Raw genomic sequence first — 17,618 nt, forward strand, 5'->3', positions numbered from 1 at the left:
TCGCACCACCATAGAGTATGAGGTGCCCTCCTCCGTAGCCACGGTAGGAGGAGAGAGCCTACCAGTGTCAGGGGAGGTGTCTAGACCACTGGCATCACTCAAATCCTGTACCCAGACCATTTGGGAGTCAAGCTGGTATTCTAAAGGGTGTAGCATCCCCTCTAAACTCTCCTGGTATCCATACCCATAAGCATAAGGGTCTGGATCAACCCTGGGCCCAGGAAAGCCCATAGAGAACGACGTCGTTCTGGCTCCGGGTCATCGGTTATGAGAATGGGATCAACGTCAATTGTGGGCCCAACCGACATCGGGAGCGTCGACGTCTGACCTGTCGTCGGGGAAGGTCACACCGGCACGACTGGCATCAGGACGGATCCGAGATTGGATCCGGAGAAGCCCTCCGGAGCCGTGGCTGAAGCCAACGACTTTGAACCTGAGGGGGTCCCCACCAACTCACCTGCGCCCGAGGGCACCAAAGGTGGGTCGTTCTGCCTAAAAATGAGGCGCATTGCCTCATAAAACTCTTTGAGCTGGGCAGGGGTGGCTTGGGCTCCCAGGATGTCGGGGAAGCGCAGAGTGGACCCAGATGAAGGCTCTGAAGATAGAGGCCCAGAGCGTCAATGCTCTTCCCACACTGCATCATCCAAGCGATGGGGTGAAGTTGAAGAATGCTTGTCCTTCTTTGATTTATTTTTTTTATCACCCGAATGTCCCGATGACTTTGAGGACGAAGAGTGTTGGTGACCCGCCTCTCGAACAAGACCGTGAACGCGAGAACTTCCTCTAGAACGAGACCATGAGCGCTGCGGAGTTCCGTGTCGGGCCACCATTAGCTTTAGGGACCACTCCCTCAAAGCTTTCGGGTTCATGGCCCGACACTCGGAGCACGACTTCGGGTTGTGATCGCGCTCCAGACACCAAAGATACACGAGATGCGGATCCATCACCGATATCATTCCGTGACAGGAGTCGCGCGGCTTCAAACCGGTCTGGCGGGACATCCCTCAACACATCCACGACCTCGTCAAATAGAATTCGACAAACATGTCGCAGTAGTCAAAAAATGACTGGGGTAGCTCTCTCTGGATCTGCACGTAGGCTGGTGTGGAAAGAAAAGAACTGATGTCAGTGCGACAGGGTGGAGCCTATATACAACCACGACATCATCACGACGCCAACGACACCCACAGAGTCGACTGACGCCACCTGGTGGCGCGCAGAGGCACTGCTCGAAGAAAAATCTCTGGATCCAGACTGACGCCTGGGGGAATTCAAAGGTAAGGAATCTGCAACTGGAAGTCTCTATCAGATAGGAAAAATTATATAGCTTCTTGTAATTTTTCATAGTTTTTATTGTTATTTTGACCTTTTTAAAAAGTAAATTAAAGTAATAGGCCAATATAGCCTATTTTATAGGCTGCAAAATAAGTTCAAGCAATATGTTAAAACTTCTAAGGAGCCTCTCCCTGTGGAGAGATCGAGATGACCAAAGGTAAATAAAGCCCCCCTTGGCCAATCAGATGCCTCGGTTATTTGAAGTTGTGTGCCCACAGAGCTCTTGCGAAGGGAAGTGGTCCCCAGCACCTTAGGGATTGCAGGGGGCTGTGTTACACCCTTGTACACATATCAACACCACATCTGTCAGATTTAGATGAGCAATGACCTTGCTTCACAGTTCTGCATGCATCAGTGTCTCTCCTGTTGATGGTATCTGCTTCAGTACTGCACCTTATATTTACAGATTTCCCATAATTTCATATGCAGGAACTAGAAGTGGCTGTTCTTGACCTGTTGGTTTTAGATGGGTCAGCACATCATCTGCCAGCGCAACATATGCATGCCTCAAACCACACCTGTGGGCTTTCCATACATTAGCATCTTTACACCTAACAGTGCTAAGTGACACTGTGCCTCACCTGACTGGACTGGGATATGCTCCGCAGTTTCTCGGTCTCTCGATGCTGCGCTAATGCTTCTCCCTCTTTGGTCCGTTCCAGCATCCAACCCATAGCCAACATTGTCTTGAGAGACTCTCGGACGGGCCAGCGATAGATTTCTTTTTCCTGGTGGTAGAAAGGAGAGGAGTTGGTTACTAGAAAGACAGTCTGGATACCATTTAGGCATAAGACCACTCTGTCCACCATCTAATTCCAGTATCACTCACAGGGTCCACTGCTTGGCACTTGTACAGGGTCCTGTCAAGCAGTACTAAGAGCCTCTTGAAAGAATTTCCATTTCCCTCTGTTCCAAAGCTAGATTATATTGATGATGCTGAGTGTGACTTATTTTGCCAATTATTACTTTGAGGTTTGGTATCCTAAAGCTCACAAACAGATGTATGTGAGTACTACCATGGTGGTGCAGGGCCCACTAATGAAAAATGCTTGTCCATTATGTGTGCACAGCCTGAGGGATATCATGGAAGGAAGGATATGATAAAGACATGCAATACCTGACTTGTATAAATAAGGTGGGGGGAGGGGAGGGAGATTTTGAGACGGATGGAGGAGGTGAACGGGTGAGTGAGGCTTTGTCGGATGAAAGAGTGGAAAATGCATGGGATTACTTTTTAGCAGCAATGGTAAGGGTAAAACAGAAAAAAACAAATACACAGGATTGAGGGTGGTGGAGATATATACATGGTATGAAAGCAAAAATAGAGCTGGAGATTAAAAGATGCAGAGCGTCCATATCCATGGAAACAGGCAGATTAGACGGGCCTAGGCTATACCTGCTTACAGGATCTGTGTATCTAGGTAGTGTCATGTAATATTGGACTTCATGCTTTTATGTGTATGATGGCTTCTTTAAGTGTCAATCTGCTTCAATCTAAGCACTGCAACTCCATTTCCCACACATTATTTGAATTTATGTTGTCTGTAAACTTGGCAAGGATCCAGATAGAGGCAGTTACTCCTAGACCAGTATACCTCCCCCACCTGTCCACACACTGTGCCTAGCAGAAGCAACAACTGAAAGGCCTTGATATGGCTGAAAGACAGATTGCAAGATACCTCAATGGCTGGGAGAGAAACCTCAGGTACACTGTAGGACTGAGAATTTGTTGGTCCACTCATTGGATGAGAGACAGAACGTTGGCAGCAGTTAAGGGGCTCTTCTCTACTTGACAGACGTGGTGCAGACCACCATCTTTTGTAAAGAAACAGCATGGGCAAATTAACTGCAATGCATCAATTTTGGATTATGACATGCAAGACAATGCTACTAATCCTCAGGTCAGTCTACTAGCAGGTTACCTCCTATCGGCCCATTTCAATGTTAAACATAGATGTCAACGTCTTAGCGGTGTCTAGCCACCTGTTTGCTTCAAAACCTCCCAGGACTGATCAACGATGATCAGTCCGGTTTTGTCCCGCCCATGAATACCATACGTAACCTGTGCTGGCTGGCGCATGTGTTGCTTGCCTCAGCGCTACAGGAAGGCCAATATACCTTGGCCTTCCTTGATATAAAACAATAAAACAAGCCTTTTACTCCCTTACTTGGGAGTATATCTGATCGGTGCTGGACAAGATGGGATTGGGAAATCGCTTCATCCAATGGGCCAAACTGCTATATACCTGGTCTAAAGAAAGAGTTTGTACAGGACGCTACATATCGGCGGAGATAAACTTGCGACAGGGAACCAGACAGGGCTGCCCCAAATCTCCTTTAATATCTGCCATAGCCATGGAGCCACTGGCATGTAGATTACATCAGGTTATGCAAAGATGGGGTACTCAAGTGGGTGCAAGGGAACACATAGTGTCCCTGTATACCAATGACTCCCTAGTCTACTTACGCTGTCCTGATATGTATCGGCCTCCATTCTGTTAAATGTGTTGGAAGAGTTTTGGGAGTTTTCTTGTTTGCAAGTTAACCTGATAAAATCAGTCCTGTTCCCTCTGGGACTCTGGGCAGGTCCCTGGCGGATCTGCCTAGGGACGGGTTGCCATAGGCGGTAGACAAGGTTAAATATTTATATATCACAACACATGAAGAACAGTACTATGACTATAATAATGGAGAGGAAAAATGGGAATACAGTCCTCCATCAAGTTCTGGAACACACTACAATTATCCTGGATAGTAGAAATTGCTCTTATTGAAATGGCAGTGCTACCACGCTGTGTATACGCCAAGCAGGACGTGTACCATGAACTTCCCAAAGTAGTATTCTGGGAATTAGACAAGCTTCTGGTTGAACACCTGTGGCGAGACTAGAGGTGTTGGTTTAATCTGGCTACACTAAATAACGAATGGGATAAAGGCGGCTTAGAGGTCCCAGACCTAGAACTTATTATGCTACTCAACTACAGCATGCAGTCCACTGGCTCGATGGGAAATTGAACTGGGAAAGAGATCTCCTGGCAGTCTCACATGACAGCCATTCATTGAGTGAGCTTTTAATGATGGGAAGAAAGGTACCCAGTGAGCTCCCACATTTAATCCGTCTGATGGGCAACATTTGGGAGACAGCAGTGACTAGGGTATTGAGGAGAGCACCCTGTGCACCTGATTTAGATATATGGTAAATTTCCCCTTTTAATAGCATGGAACAAATAATGGTGGTCAAGAAATGGCAGGCGGGTGGCTCCTTAATGCTATCGGACCTTTATCCTGAGGGACGCTTTATCACCCTACAAAAAGCCCAAGATACCTTCGATCTGGGCATGGGCCAATTTTTACAATACGCCACACTGGTGGCTATGGCACAACAACTTTAGCCATCTTTCCCTCAAACCATGGTCACAATGTTAGCAATGACAGGGGGACATAGTCTAAACACACATTTATTCCACGCACTCCACTCTGACAAACCACTTAAACCATTGCGAATTGAAGAGGTCTGGCAACAACTTAGCGATGAACCCATCACGTCACTGGAGAGGTCCAAAATACAAGAGGGAGTCTTGAAGGTGGCTATTTGTGCGAGGTTTAAACAAGTACAGTACAATATTGTACATATGACATACCTCTCACCACAGTGCCTCCATACCATATACCCTACTATAACGAAATATTGCCCTAACAGCTGAGCATCAGAGGCAGATTTTTTACACATGGTATGGCAGTGTCTGGGTGCAGGGGAGTTCTGGAGAACAGGCTTGAGTACCCTTAAGACAGTAACGGGAGGGGACATTCCACACACAATTAAAAGCAGTTTATTGGGGTTACTCCCAGAGAATACCAAAAACCTTAGTAGGTGGTATACAATTCTAAGTCTCACAGTAGCCAAAAGATGGATGGCTATATACCTGATGATCCCTCGTTCCCCAACAGAACGAGTACGGAGGAGAGACTTGGTGGAATGGGCCGGAGTAGAAGAATAACATTTGGCAAAAATGAGAAGAGACAACAAGGATCAATGGATAATATTAGCATGAGTGGTAATGACGCAAGTCTTAATAGATAGCATGACCCCTAGATCGGATGCTAACCTTTCAAGCCTGACGGGAGTGGGGCAAAACGGTCTGACATTTGCCTCCACATTGCTCTCCGGCTAGATATCAGTTAACTACCTGGTGTGTCAAATATAAAGAACAATGGGTCACAAATGTGATAACGAATTCCTGCACAATCATGCCTCTTGGAAAAGTGACATGGGGAATTTGACATATTGAGATGCATGCACAAAGAAATAACTGTTTCCTATGTACAATATGAGGTTTTAAATTTGTTGCTACCATCTGATGCTCCACAGTTGGACACTGGTCTACTGACTGTAATGTTCTATGAAATGTTAATAAAAATAAGTCAGTCTACTAGCATCCTCTGCTGGTTTTCATGACATGTGGCCCTGTTGCTGAGAGAAAGAGAATGCAGGCATCTTACAGGACATTCAACTTTGACATATGGTAACTGTTCACTGGCTGTCACTGCTGCATCAATGTCAGTGACTCAGCTCCTGCAATGGAAAATGCAGGTCTCAATGGTAACTTGAGTAATGCCATTGTATATTTAATCTGGGTGTCGCTGCTGGAACAGTGTCTATCTCCACACTACTTCAGAAACCATTCACACAGTAAACCTCTCTGTAAAATAGTGAGACTGTAGGTGTTCGGTTGATGCCATGTTTTAATTGGCCAATGTCCAATAGTTTGTTCCTGCTCTCAACCTCCTTCTATTTCTTCTTCTTTTTATGTCTTCCTTGTTTCTTCCCTTCCTTCTATTCCCCTCTTGCTGTACTTCACCTTATATTATTTCCTCCCATACCTGATACCCTGCTCCCTACCTCTCTCTCTTCCCACCTAAAGCCATCTCTTTCGCCTTCCTCTTTTCCATCTTTCTATTTATGCCCCTTCCTAGTCTTCCAACCCTTGTTTCTTTTCTGCCTTCCTTGATATCTTCTTTTGTTTCCGCTTCTTCCCTTCCTCAATGCCTCCTTCGCATTCTGCCTCCCTAACACTTCAGTCGTCTGTCCAGTCCATGTTTTACTTCACTTTCTCTCTTTTCTGACTTTCTACCTTCTTCCTACCTTCTGTGAAACAATCTTGACCCTGTGCTTCCTTTCCTACCTCCCTAGAGACTTCACTTTTTCATCCTGTCACAACTGTGGAGGAAACTGGACCTTTAAAAAATTTAACTGGAGACTATTAGCAACCAGTATAGGAGATGGTCTTCCCCTGTGGTCTACTGGCACCCCTGGTCATCACTCACAGGAGTGCCTGATAACATCCTTATGTTTTCAAACACCCTCTGATGCAGTCTAGGACTCCTGATCTCTCTACAGAGTCTACAAGAGCAATTCCATGCCCGTTGCGTCTATATAATCACCCCAATTGAGGTTGCGCCCATTTTTTATTTTACATACATTTATAGAGTGCACGTACACCAGACGGTTTCATGACGCTAGATAACAGAGGCTTAGCGCACCATCCAGACAGCTAATCATATGCCTGTTTGAATAACCAAGTCTTCAATAGTTTACTAAATGTTTGGTAGTAAGATGTGGATCTGATCTCCTGAGGGGCGGAGTTCCAGATATGGGGTGCAAAGATCGAAAAGGAAATAAGTTACTTACCTGTAACTGCAGTTCTCCAGTATTGGTATCTTTCATAGATTCACATGCTTCAATCATTCCCCGTCGTTGAAGTGGGAGTTCCACAGTAACTCAATAAAGCAGTACATATATCCTATCATAGGCTATAATGGCAATGAAAAGGTCAGTTTAATAGCCTATCCATGTCCTTTTATTAAAAAAAGGACCAAACTTGAACTATACCAGTCAGACAACAGCACCCTCTAGAACACTCCCAACGGAAGCTGAGTCCCTCAGATTTTCAAGCACAAGTGGGAATAGATAATCCCGAGCTATAAGGGGAGCCTCTCTGGGGAGGAAGGTGGGTCGCATGTGAATCTATGAAAGATACCAATACTGGAGAACTGCAGTTACAGGTAAGTAAGTTATTTTCTTCTCCAGTATTGGATCTTTCATAGATTCACATGCTTGAATCAGAATGGCAAGCAGTCACTGTATTTGTATATCTTATAGTATTAGCGCGGATGGTTGGTAGAAAACATATACATAAAATTCATATGCAATATAATCAATTCATATATATATATATATATATATATATATATATATATATATATATATATATATATACATATATATATATATACATACCTATATATAGACATCATACATTAACATCTGCATGAATACATAAACACATGGAACCAAAAGAGGCTTCCCGTAATTAACTAAGTGGTATAGTAAAACCTATCCAACCGCTGTATGACTGCACTGTGCCGATTCAAGGTAATAATGCTGCATACATGATATGCACACTTTTCCAAGTCGCATCACAACATATCTTCTCTAGAGGTGCTTACGCAAACAAAGTAGTTGAAGTGGAAACTGCCTCAGTTGAATGCACCCTACTTTTCTCTGTGAGGGGATTGCTAGTCTTTGATTGGCAGAACTGTACTGGAGCTGAAATCCATTCAGCAATGGTTGCCGTTCTGACTGGAGCACCCTTATGAGTGTGACTATCTGAGTCTAACTGTTGGTCTGTTCACATGAATTGTTTAGTGCGATGTAAGTCGAAATTTTAGTATCACTTGATACCTAGAGTATGAATAGAACTCTCAGCTGGTGATGGTGAATTCGGTAGAAAAGTCCAAATATTATCGGTTCATTGAGGCTAAATCTGAAGGAACCGTGGGAATAAATCTGTGGATTGGTTCAGAGAAGTTCTAAATTGCCTGTGAGACGCAAGGAGGCTTTTGAGTTGAGAAAGACTGCATCTTCTCTACCTTACTTTTCGGAGTGAGCGCTAGTAATTAGACGACCTTCCATGTGAGAAATATGAGGTGCGCTCTGTGAATGGGCTTGAATGAACACTTCAGGAGTTGAAATAGAAGTGTGTTCAAGTGCCAGTCTGAGGAAGCACCCCTTTCTATAGGAAAACACTGAATAAATCTTATATGAACTTTTTGATGATTCTGCAAGAGTAGAAAGAGAAAATATGATGAACAGCTATATCTCGATATTGCTGTAAGCTGTACATTAATGGAAGCATGCACCAACTGTGACTGAGCTAGTGAGAGGAGATAGGACAGTTATTTGCCAGATTATGTTAGCAGAGGATGTAAGTTTGATTTTCTGGAGCCACGGGCAGAAACGTTTCTATTAATGTTTTCATGTCTTTAACGTGGATTCCTCCTTGACTTGGAGAGAATACACCTGCAGTCCTGAGCAATGTTGAGATATTTGAATTGATGGAATTTAGGAGCTGTGCACATAAGACGAGTGAAGTCAGGTCAGGATGAAGGGCCTGACCTTAGTTTATCATCAAAGGTTTACAGAAGGTTGGTAGGTGAATGTGGTTGATTTCTGATAGCAGGAGAAGCTCAGCGAACCAATGCTGCACTAACCACCTGAGGGCTATCAGGACAAGACAACACTGCTTTGCTTTCCTCTTGGTGAGAATCTTTGGTATTCAATGTATCGGAGAAAAAAGATAGGGATAGATCCTGGACCATTTGTCGAAAGGCATTCCTCCAAGATCATGGATGTGGATGCCAACTTGCATAGAACTGGCATTTTCAGGTTTTTTTTGTTACAAAGGGATGTAAAGCCTGTTTGCCCCAGAACGAGAAGATCATACTTAGAGCCAAATTATCAAATTGTCCTTCTTGGAGGCTGTTTCCAGTTTTGTTTAGCAAGTCTGCTATGAGATTTCTAGTCCAGGGAATATGTTTGGCCCAAAAAGTTATCCTGTGTCTCATTAGCCAACTACAGATTTCCTGGTCTTCCCTGGACAGCGCCAAAGATCTTGTGCTGCTTTATTTATTTATGTTTTGCATGCTGGTGGTATTGTCCTTGCGAATTAACACCAAAGACTCTGCTACATTGGTAGGAAATTTGGAGACTGAGGAGATGACTTTGAGATCTAGGTGAATGATATGTATGCTCTTCTGGAGCAGAGACCACTTTCCTCAAATTAGAGGTTCTGCAGATGACTGCCCCAGCTTTCAAGGGAAGCATTTGTAGTCAGACTACAAGACTAGAGCATCCATCATACCTATGTGAAAATTCACCAGGCCCTCAAAAGATTTGTTTGAATCTATTGCTCTTGTAGCTGCTACTGTAAGGCATTCATTTTCAGGCGTACAAGAGGGATCTTATTGATCGCTGAAGACTTGATGCCCAAAAGCGAATTGAACTAACAGTAAATTCTTTCATGGAGGAGTTGATTAGCTCTGGTAATTCACAAGGGGACTCAGGTTGTGAACCAACTTTAGGCAAGCCTCTGTGGCCTTGGATGCTTGAATTGCCGTTGGTGCTTTTATCAATGAGTTGTCAAACTTGGGGAAACCCTTCCTGAAAAAGCTGATCTGAAGCCAAATGGAAGAACTCTGATGATGAGTGGGAATGCAAAAGATATAAATCCTGTGCTGAAGGAGACCACACAAAAGGATTGTTTCCGGAAATACTTGTACATTTCTGGAGTTGTATGATGGATGGACACTCTTCTGTTTTCTAGTTTATTAGGCAAAACCAACAATAGAAGCCTATTCCTTGCTGAGAATGTGGGCCTTTCTCTATGGAACCTTTGGTCTGCGAAGCTAGCACTGCCTTCCGAAGGAGACGGTGATGAGGTTTTGGTGGAGTAGTGGGCGGAATCTGGGTGAATTGCAACATATATCTATTTGTGACGAGATCCAGGATTTATTTGTCCGATGCTATTATCTGCCATAGATGACAACATTTTTGGAACTGTTCTTCTCACTGGATGGTGTAATCAGCACCAGATAGTTGTCACTGTAAGTAAGCTAGCCTAAGGGCTACAGAGAGGGTTGCTAAATCAGGTACTTATCAATGGATAAATGTCTTTCTTGGGTCCCTCTAAAGATTGTTTCTTTCAAAATTGTAATGCCTCAAAAGATTGTGCAGTGTCAAGAGTCAGCGTTGACTGCTTGTAAGGAGTCATCAATGTGCTTGGCAAACAGAGTGTTAGATATATTTGAACCTCAAATTTTAAATGCTGTGGCCTTGAACCATAGCATCCAAGAACCACTAACCCTGCCATTTGTGGGAATTCTATTGGAGCTTTATCTATAGCACAGTCTAAGCTGACATCTCACCCCCCTACAGCAGTATTATTATTTTTTTACATTTTTCTTTTTTTTATATCTTCCAGCAAACATTTTATTTATGTGGCCATGTCTGACCACATCTGGTGGCTAGACCTGCCCCATATTGCCAGTGAATTGGCAGCCCGTACAGTAGTCTGGACCTAGATGAGAACGTGTCCTTGCTGGTTAGGCAGGGTTATGAATGACAGGGATTTCCATGATTGTAATTCCTCCTGGATATATCAGCAATTGGACTAGGTTATACAGCTTTCCTATTTAAAATCATAAAGAAAAAAATAAACTAATTTCTTGTTTGCTACAGGAAGCTGGAAGTGTTTGGTCGCTCGCTTCGAAGGATATGGAAACCACAAAAATTAATCTAGTGGGGGAATCCACCAGTTGCGGGTGTAATATGCTATGAAGCTCTAGTAGTAGAGCTACATGGGCCTGACCCATGCTCTGCTGTTAGAGATGGAGTGGGGTAATTGCTCCATATATTGTTCCTCAATATAATGACTGTTAAAGACATGCTCATAGACAGCCATCAAAGATAAGGATGTTCTAGACAACCATCATAGATGAGGCTGTCGTGGCTGACTGTCGTATATGACCATCGTAGATGAGGCCGTCGTAGGCGATCATCGTAGATGAGGCCATCGCAGACGACCATCGTCGACGACCACTGTAGATGACCGTCGTAGACGACCACTGTAGATGACCGTCATAGATGACCACTGTAGATGACTGTTGTAGACAACCACTGTACATGACCGTCGTAGACGGACACTGTAGATGACCGTCGTACACGACCGTCATAGATGAGGCCATAGATGACTATCGTAGATGAATGAGGCATCATACATCATTGTAGGTGACTGTCGTAGACGATCACTGTAGATGACTGTCGTAGACTATCACTGTAGAAGACCGTTGTAGACGACCACTGTAGATGACTGTCAAAGATGACCGTCAAAGATGAGGCAGTCATAGAAGACCATTGTAGATGAGGACCTTTGTAGATGAGGCCATCGTAGACGAGACCCTTTGTAGACGAGGCCATCATAGACGAGGTAATAATAGTTGACATGGTCATCAACTACGTCATTGTAATTCTTGTGAATGATATATTTTCAGGCGGTTTTTAGCCGTCCCATTGTATGGTTATGAGGATCTCTCTGATGTATTGTCAGAGTTGAAGAGGGATTTGAGGGGCTTTTTCAATTTTTTCTCTCTCTGTCAGAAGTGCTTTATGAAGACTCATGGTAAGTCTTTTTATGGCTTTTCTGTGCACCATCTAGGGAGCCTTGCACAATGTCTCCCTCTGACCTCTCTGGTTAGGTGAAGGAATCCTCACTGTCCTCATATTAGTGACAGATTTAAGATTCTGTAGTCCCAATAATAGCCTCATCTCTCAAAACGTGAGAGTTTTGAGGAAAAGATTAGATATGTTTATGTAGTCTTTTACCTTGTTTTCAGCTACTCTGACATATTAGTGCCAGGGTTAGAGAAATGAAACAAGAAATATATTCTTGGATGATCCAAAAAGAAGTCAAAGCTGAAGAACTGGGCAGAGTCCAGGGAGACTCCCTTCACGCGATGTGAAGTAGAAAATCTGTGGGACTCAGCCTCTGTTGGGTGTGTTCTAGAGGGTGCTGTTGCCTGACTGATTATAGTTCAAGTTTGGTCCTTTTTTTTAATAAAAGGACATGTATAGGCTATTAAACTGACCTTTTCATTGCCATTACAGCCAATGATAGTGATATATAAACTGCTTTATTAAGTTACCATGGGACTCCCACTTCAACTACGGGGAATGATTCAATTGTGAATCTATGAAATATCCAATACTGGAGATGGGGGAGTTGCCCAGTCTCTTTTTTTAAATGGTGTAGTGAGTAAATTCAAGTGGGTAGAGCTTAAGTTCCGGTTGGGGATGTATTTTTAATTCTAGATGAGATAACGGCAGGGCTTCTTCCAGAAACAGACTTAAAGATGATACATCCAGTCTTAATGATGGTACGTTGTGTCCCTGGTAATCAATGGAGTTTCTCCATCAGAGGAGCAATATGACAGCGTCTTGGTTGTTTGAACATAAGTCTAGCTGCTTGATTTTGTACAAGGTGGAGACTGCGAGAAATACATTTGGGCATGCCAAGATAGAGGGAATTTCCATAGTCAATTAATGAGATGGTCAAGGCAAGGATAGCCTGAATTAAGGCTTCCACAGTGAGAAACGTGCAGATTTTCTTAATTTTCCACAGCTGTGGAAAGAAAGCAGATATGACTGCTCCCACTTGGGAATTCATAGACAAGTGTTTGTCGATGACAATTCCTGGACTTTTTACTGAGTGCTTAGACTCTTAGACTGGGGAGAAGTAACCATCAATGGAGGCCAGAGGGAAGGGTTTCACCTCATGATTTTATTTTGAATTATAACAATCTTAGTTTTATAGAGTTCAGCTTCAGGTGGTTGTTATTCTTCCAATCTCTAATAAACAGCATAGAATTTTTGAACATTTCTTTGGCTTTGATAGAATCATCAATGGTAAAGAGGAGCTGCGTAATTGTAAATTCTAACATCGATCTTCTTGAGGGAATATATTAGGGGTTGAATATACAGGTTGAAGAAATAAGGAGACATAGCAGACCCTGAGGGAACCCCACACAATAGATGGACCTTAGAAGATTTGAAAGGAAACAGCCAAACAGATTTCTTTCAGAAAAGATAAAATCCATGCCAGTGCCGAATCCTGAAGGCCAGCCAGCTTGCCCACGGCCAACCAGCAACTCATGGTTGACCGTGTTGAAAGCCACAGAGAGATGTAAAAGGACCAGAGCCTAGGCAGTGCCATTATGGACCACCTCCCGCATATCGTCTACAACTGAAAGAATGACAGCCTCAGTTGAGTGAGCTGGCCAAAAGCCTGCCTGATGAGGGTCAAAAAATTCTAATTCTTCTAAGAAGGAACAAAGATATTTGGCAACATGTGCTTCAAGTACCTTCACCAGATATGGCAACAAGGAGATGGGGTGGTAGTTTTTCAAGATGAGACGAACCCCGTTGGATTTCTTCTGAAGAGGGATCACAGTTGCCTCCTTAAAAGCATCAGTAACCAAACCTTGACTAAGGGATTGATTATGGAGAGCCAGAGCTACCTCAGGAAAAAATGAAAAAACTGTTTTTAGTATATTAGGGGGACAGACATTTTTGGGGGAACCTGATTTGACTTTTAACAAGAGGTCTGTGAGGCAATCTTTGGTAAGGGTGGGAAATTCAGATATGGTAGACGGAATCCTAATATTATGGAGAGCTGAACTGGACACAGAGCTTACGGGTGTCCTTTCTTTTATTAAAATCTTTTCTACAAAAAAGGTATTAAGAGTGTCACATAAGTTCTGTGCAGGAAGAAAGGGTATAGTCACCGTATCGGGATTTGATAAATCAGAGGCTACATTGAACATTTCCTTTGATTTATTCACTGATCTTCAGGGATTTGATAATTCAGAGACTATATTGAAAATGTCCTTTGATTTATTCACTGTTTTTAGAATCACTCACAGAAGCAGTCACATGCCCCCTTTTTTTCTTTAAAACCACCACAAGAGTGTTTTTTACAATCATGGCTTTGTTATAATCATCCCAAAAGTAGTCCCCATTGCCTGGTCTCTACAATTATCTACAGGAGTAGACTTTTCTCTACATCCACCCACAAAAGACATCCTGGGTCTTCTAGCCTCTCAACCTTCTCCCAGAGGAATGAATGTGGTTTCATGTTCTATCTACAACCACCCCTGGTACTGGAGCTTCAATGTACCCCGTGCTCAACCAACAATCACTCACCAAGCCTGTCCTGTGGCCCTTGACCAATTAACAATCAATCTCAGGAGCGGTACTGAGACCTGTGCTTAGTAACACAGTATGCTACATTGTGCAAGGCCAAAGCATGATCTAACTGCACATAGTCCTCCCTTATGTCTGCTCAAGTAGTCATGTGTGTGTGACTCTGATGTGCAATGCAAAATATATATTTAATTCAGGCCTGCCACGATACCACATATGTTCCACTTTAAAATCACCCCTTGCCAATACCTTCTCTGTTAACGTCTTGAAGGGTCGGATCAGAGGATGGGTTTTCACATTTTCGTCTAGCGAAATTCCGTATTTCCACCCACTGTGTATCTAGAAACACAAAGCACTCTTTGTTAGAACACGTCATACGAAGACAAGAATCATAAGATAAGGGATGCCAAGCACTGCAATTCACTCAGGCATCCACCACAGCAAACGCAAACTTTGCAGCTGTCATGTGGTAGCAGGATTTAAATTAGGATTGGGGCACATAATTCAGGACACAGATGTACATGCTAGTACACATCAGTCTAGTAACTGTGCCCATTACCTTTTACTGCTTCCAATAAATCAGAACCATTGCTGAAGGGCAATTCAAAATATCAATCAAGGCTCAAATACAAATACAGCAAAAGGAGAGTATTATATATGCCCAAAGATTTGCAATGGCTCCTCCGAACTCCTGCTCCACCGTCATACTGTCAGCATACAGGTGCTGAAGACACTTCTTTGAGTAGAGCATTCAAGCTCTGCTTCCCTACAGCCATTAAGAATGAAAAAATGGAAGGAGAAGAGGGGACTGCCCACTTATTTCAAGAAAAATACATTTTTTTTTGCACAGATTTTTTTTTAATTCTGTTAGATTTCTCATCAAAAATGTCTTTGTATTTATTTTGTGTTATTTTTTTAACCATGTTTAGGTCTGGCTTCGTAATGCAGCTGTCACCAGATGTTATGTGGTCAACAGAAAGAGTTAAAACATACAAGGATGAGCTCAGTGCCCCAGAATCCGGTCACTAGGTATCAGAAAAAAGAGCGGATTCTACTGTCACTGGGAGAGTCAGAAGGGATATTGATGGAGTGCTTCTCCTTAAAGAAGCAGTGCTAGTTTTCCATCTACCCCTGGCTGTAAGCTGTTTGGCTACATTTTTATTTTAAAAAACAGGTTTGTGAAAGAGTTTTATTGCCACATGTTGAAACAGTGTAGAAAGCTGGATCTGTATATACTAAATCAAAATGAGATATGGTGTGCACAGAATCCAGGGATTCCCCAGGAGGCTTGACAGAGGCATTAATAGATAATACCAATGCTCTATTTGTGGTAGTGTCGTCGAGCAGTTAGGCTTATCAGAGGGTAATGTTAAGCATTTGTTGTACACAGACAAGCAATAAGTGAAAACACACACTCAATGACTTAACGCCAGGCCAATAGGTTTTTATATAGAAAAATATTTTGTTAGTTTATTTCTAGAACCACAAGATTAATTTAGTAGGTAAGTACATGAAATGAAAGTACTTTACACAGTAATACTTAGAACTTTGAATGTAATCAACAATGTACACAGTTTTCTTAAAAATGGCAAAAAGCTATTTTAAAAGTGGACACTGCAATTTTCAACAGTTCCTGGGGGAGGTAAGTAAAGTACAGTCTCGTCGCTGAAGTAAGTAACAAACAAACAGGTTCAATCTCCGGGACATAGGTAGCCGACCGTTGGGGGTTCTAGATAACCCCAAAAACCCAGCACCAGAAACACAGGGCCGGTTAGGTGCAGAGGTCAAACAGGAGCCAAAATAACGTGGGCCCATATGGAGACAGGGGGTACTCTGGTTTGCTTGCAGGTAAGTACCCGCATTGTTGAAGAGCAGACCAGGGGGGTTTGAAGGAGTACTGGAGGGGCCTTAAGTAGGCATAAAAACCACACCCTCAGCGGCACGGGGGTAGCCGGTGCAGTGTGCAAACAGTGCGTCGGGTTCTCAATTGAACTCTATGGAGGGACTCGGGGTCACTTAGGCGCTGCAGGCAGGGTACAGGGGCCTCTCGGGTAAGCCACCGACTGGGCAAGGGTGAGGGTCTGCCTGCTTGTCTTTGTTGCACCGGTGGCCGGTTTCTCTCGGGCCTCGAAGCTGCAGGTGCAGTGCTTCTCCAGGCGACGGATATCTTCGTCCCGGGCAGTCACAGTCAGTGGGGTCCTCGGGATTCCCTCTGCAGGCGTCGTCATGGGGGTGTAGAGAAGTCAGCCGAGGGTGGACACGTAGTCGGATTCGGCTGGGGATCCTCTCTGGATAGTTGGTTTTTCTGGACACGGGGCGGGGGCGTTGGGTGCACAGTAGTTGGACTCACGCTTCTGGAGCGAGGTGAGAGTCCCTTTAAAGATGGTTTCTTTGTCTTCTTTTTAGACAGGTCCGCTGGAGTTTATTGGTCCTCGGTGATGCAGGCAGTCCCCTGGAAGCTTTTCAGGGGTTGCTGGTCCTGCAGAACGCGTTGCTTCTAATTTCGCAGCTTTTTGAAGCAGGAGATGAGCCAATAGGGCTGGGGCCAAGTCAGTTGTTGTCTCCTTCTCTTCTCTGTGGCCTTTTCAGCTCAGCAGTCCTTCTTTCTTGAGGTCATCAGGAATCTGAAGAGCTGGGTTCAGGGTCGCCCCTAAATACTAAATGTAGGAGTGTGTTAGGGTCAGAGGGCAGTAGCCAATGGCTACTCTCCCTGAGGGTGGCTACACCCTCCTTGTGCCCACTCCCTCTGGGGAGGGGGGCACATCTCTATCCCTATTGGTCTAATCCTCCAAAGCAAGATGGAGGATTTCTCAAGGAGGGGGTCACTTCAGCTCTGGACACCTTAAGGGTGGTCCTGGTTGAGGGGGTGACTCCTCCTTGTTTTTCCCATTATTCCTCTGGACTTGCCGCCAAAAGTGGGGGCTCGTCCGGGGGGGAGGGGCATCTCCACTAGCTGGAGTGCCCTGGGGCACTTTAACACCAGGAATGAGCCTTTGAGGCTCACCGCCAGGTGTTACAGTTCCTGCAGGAGGAGGTGTTAAGCACCTCCAGCCAGGACAGGCTTTGTTTCTGACCACAGAGTGCACAAAGGCACTGACCCCATGTGGTCAGAAACTCATCTGGAAGTGGCAGGCTGGTACAGACCAGTCAGCCTTGCACTAGCAGTTGGGCTAACATACAGGGGGCA

General features: G+C 44.0%; 1 protein-coding gene across 9 annotated transcripts in view; it reads right to left on the bottom strand.

The window, feature by feature from the left end:
- The window catches only part of RYR3 (ryanodine receptor 3), a 1,450,647-nt gene that overhangs the window by 639,883 nt on the left and 793,146 nt on the right, over positions 1–17,618 (bottom strand). For all 9 annotated transcript variants that reach the window (XM_069208992.1, XM_069208994.1, XM_069208991.1 and 6 more), the window contains 2 exons: positions 14,681–14,770; positions 1,917–2,063 (listed from right to left, as the gene is read on the bottom strand). In XM_069208992.1, coding sequence (XP_069065093.1) covers positions 1,917–2,063; positions 14,681–14,770 — 237 coding nt within the window. The remainder of the gene's footprint in view (positions 1–1,916; positions 2,064–14,680; positions 14,771–17,618) is intronic.

Source organism: Pleurodeles waltl, chromosome 9 (genome assembly GCF_031143425.1).
Source record: "Pleurodeles waltl isolate 20211129_DDA chromosome 9, aPleWal1.hap1.20221129, whole genome shotgun sequence".
Taxonomy (NCBI): Eukaryota; Metazoa; Chordata; class Amphibia; order Caudata; family Salamandridae; genus Pleurodeles; species Pleurodeles waltl.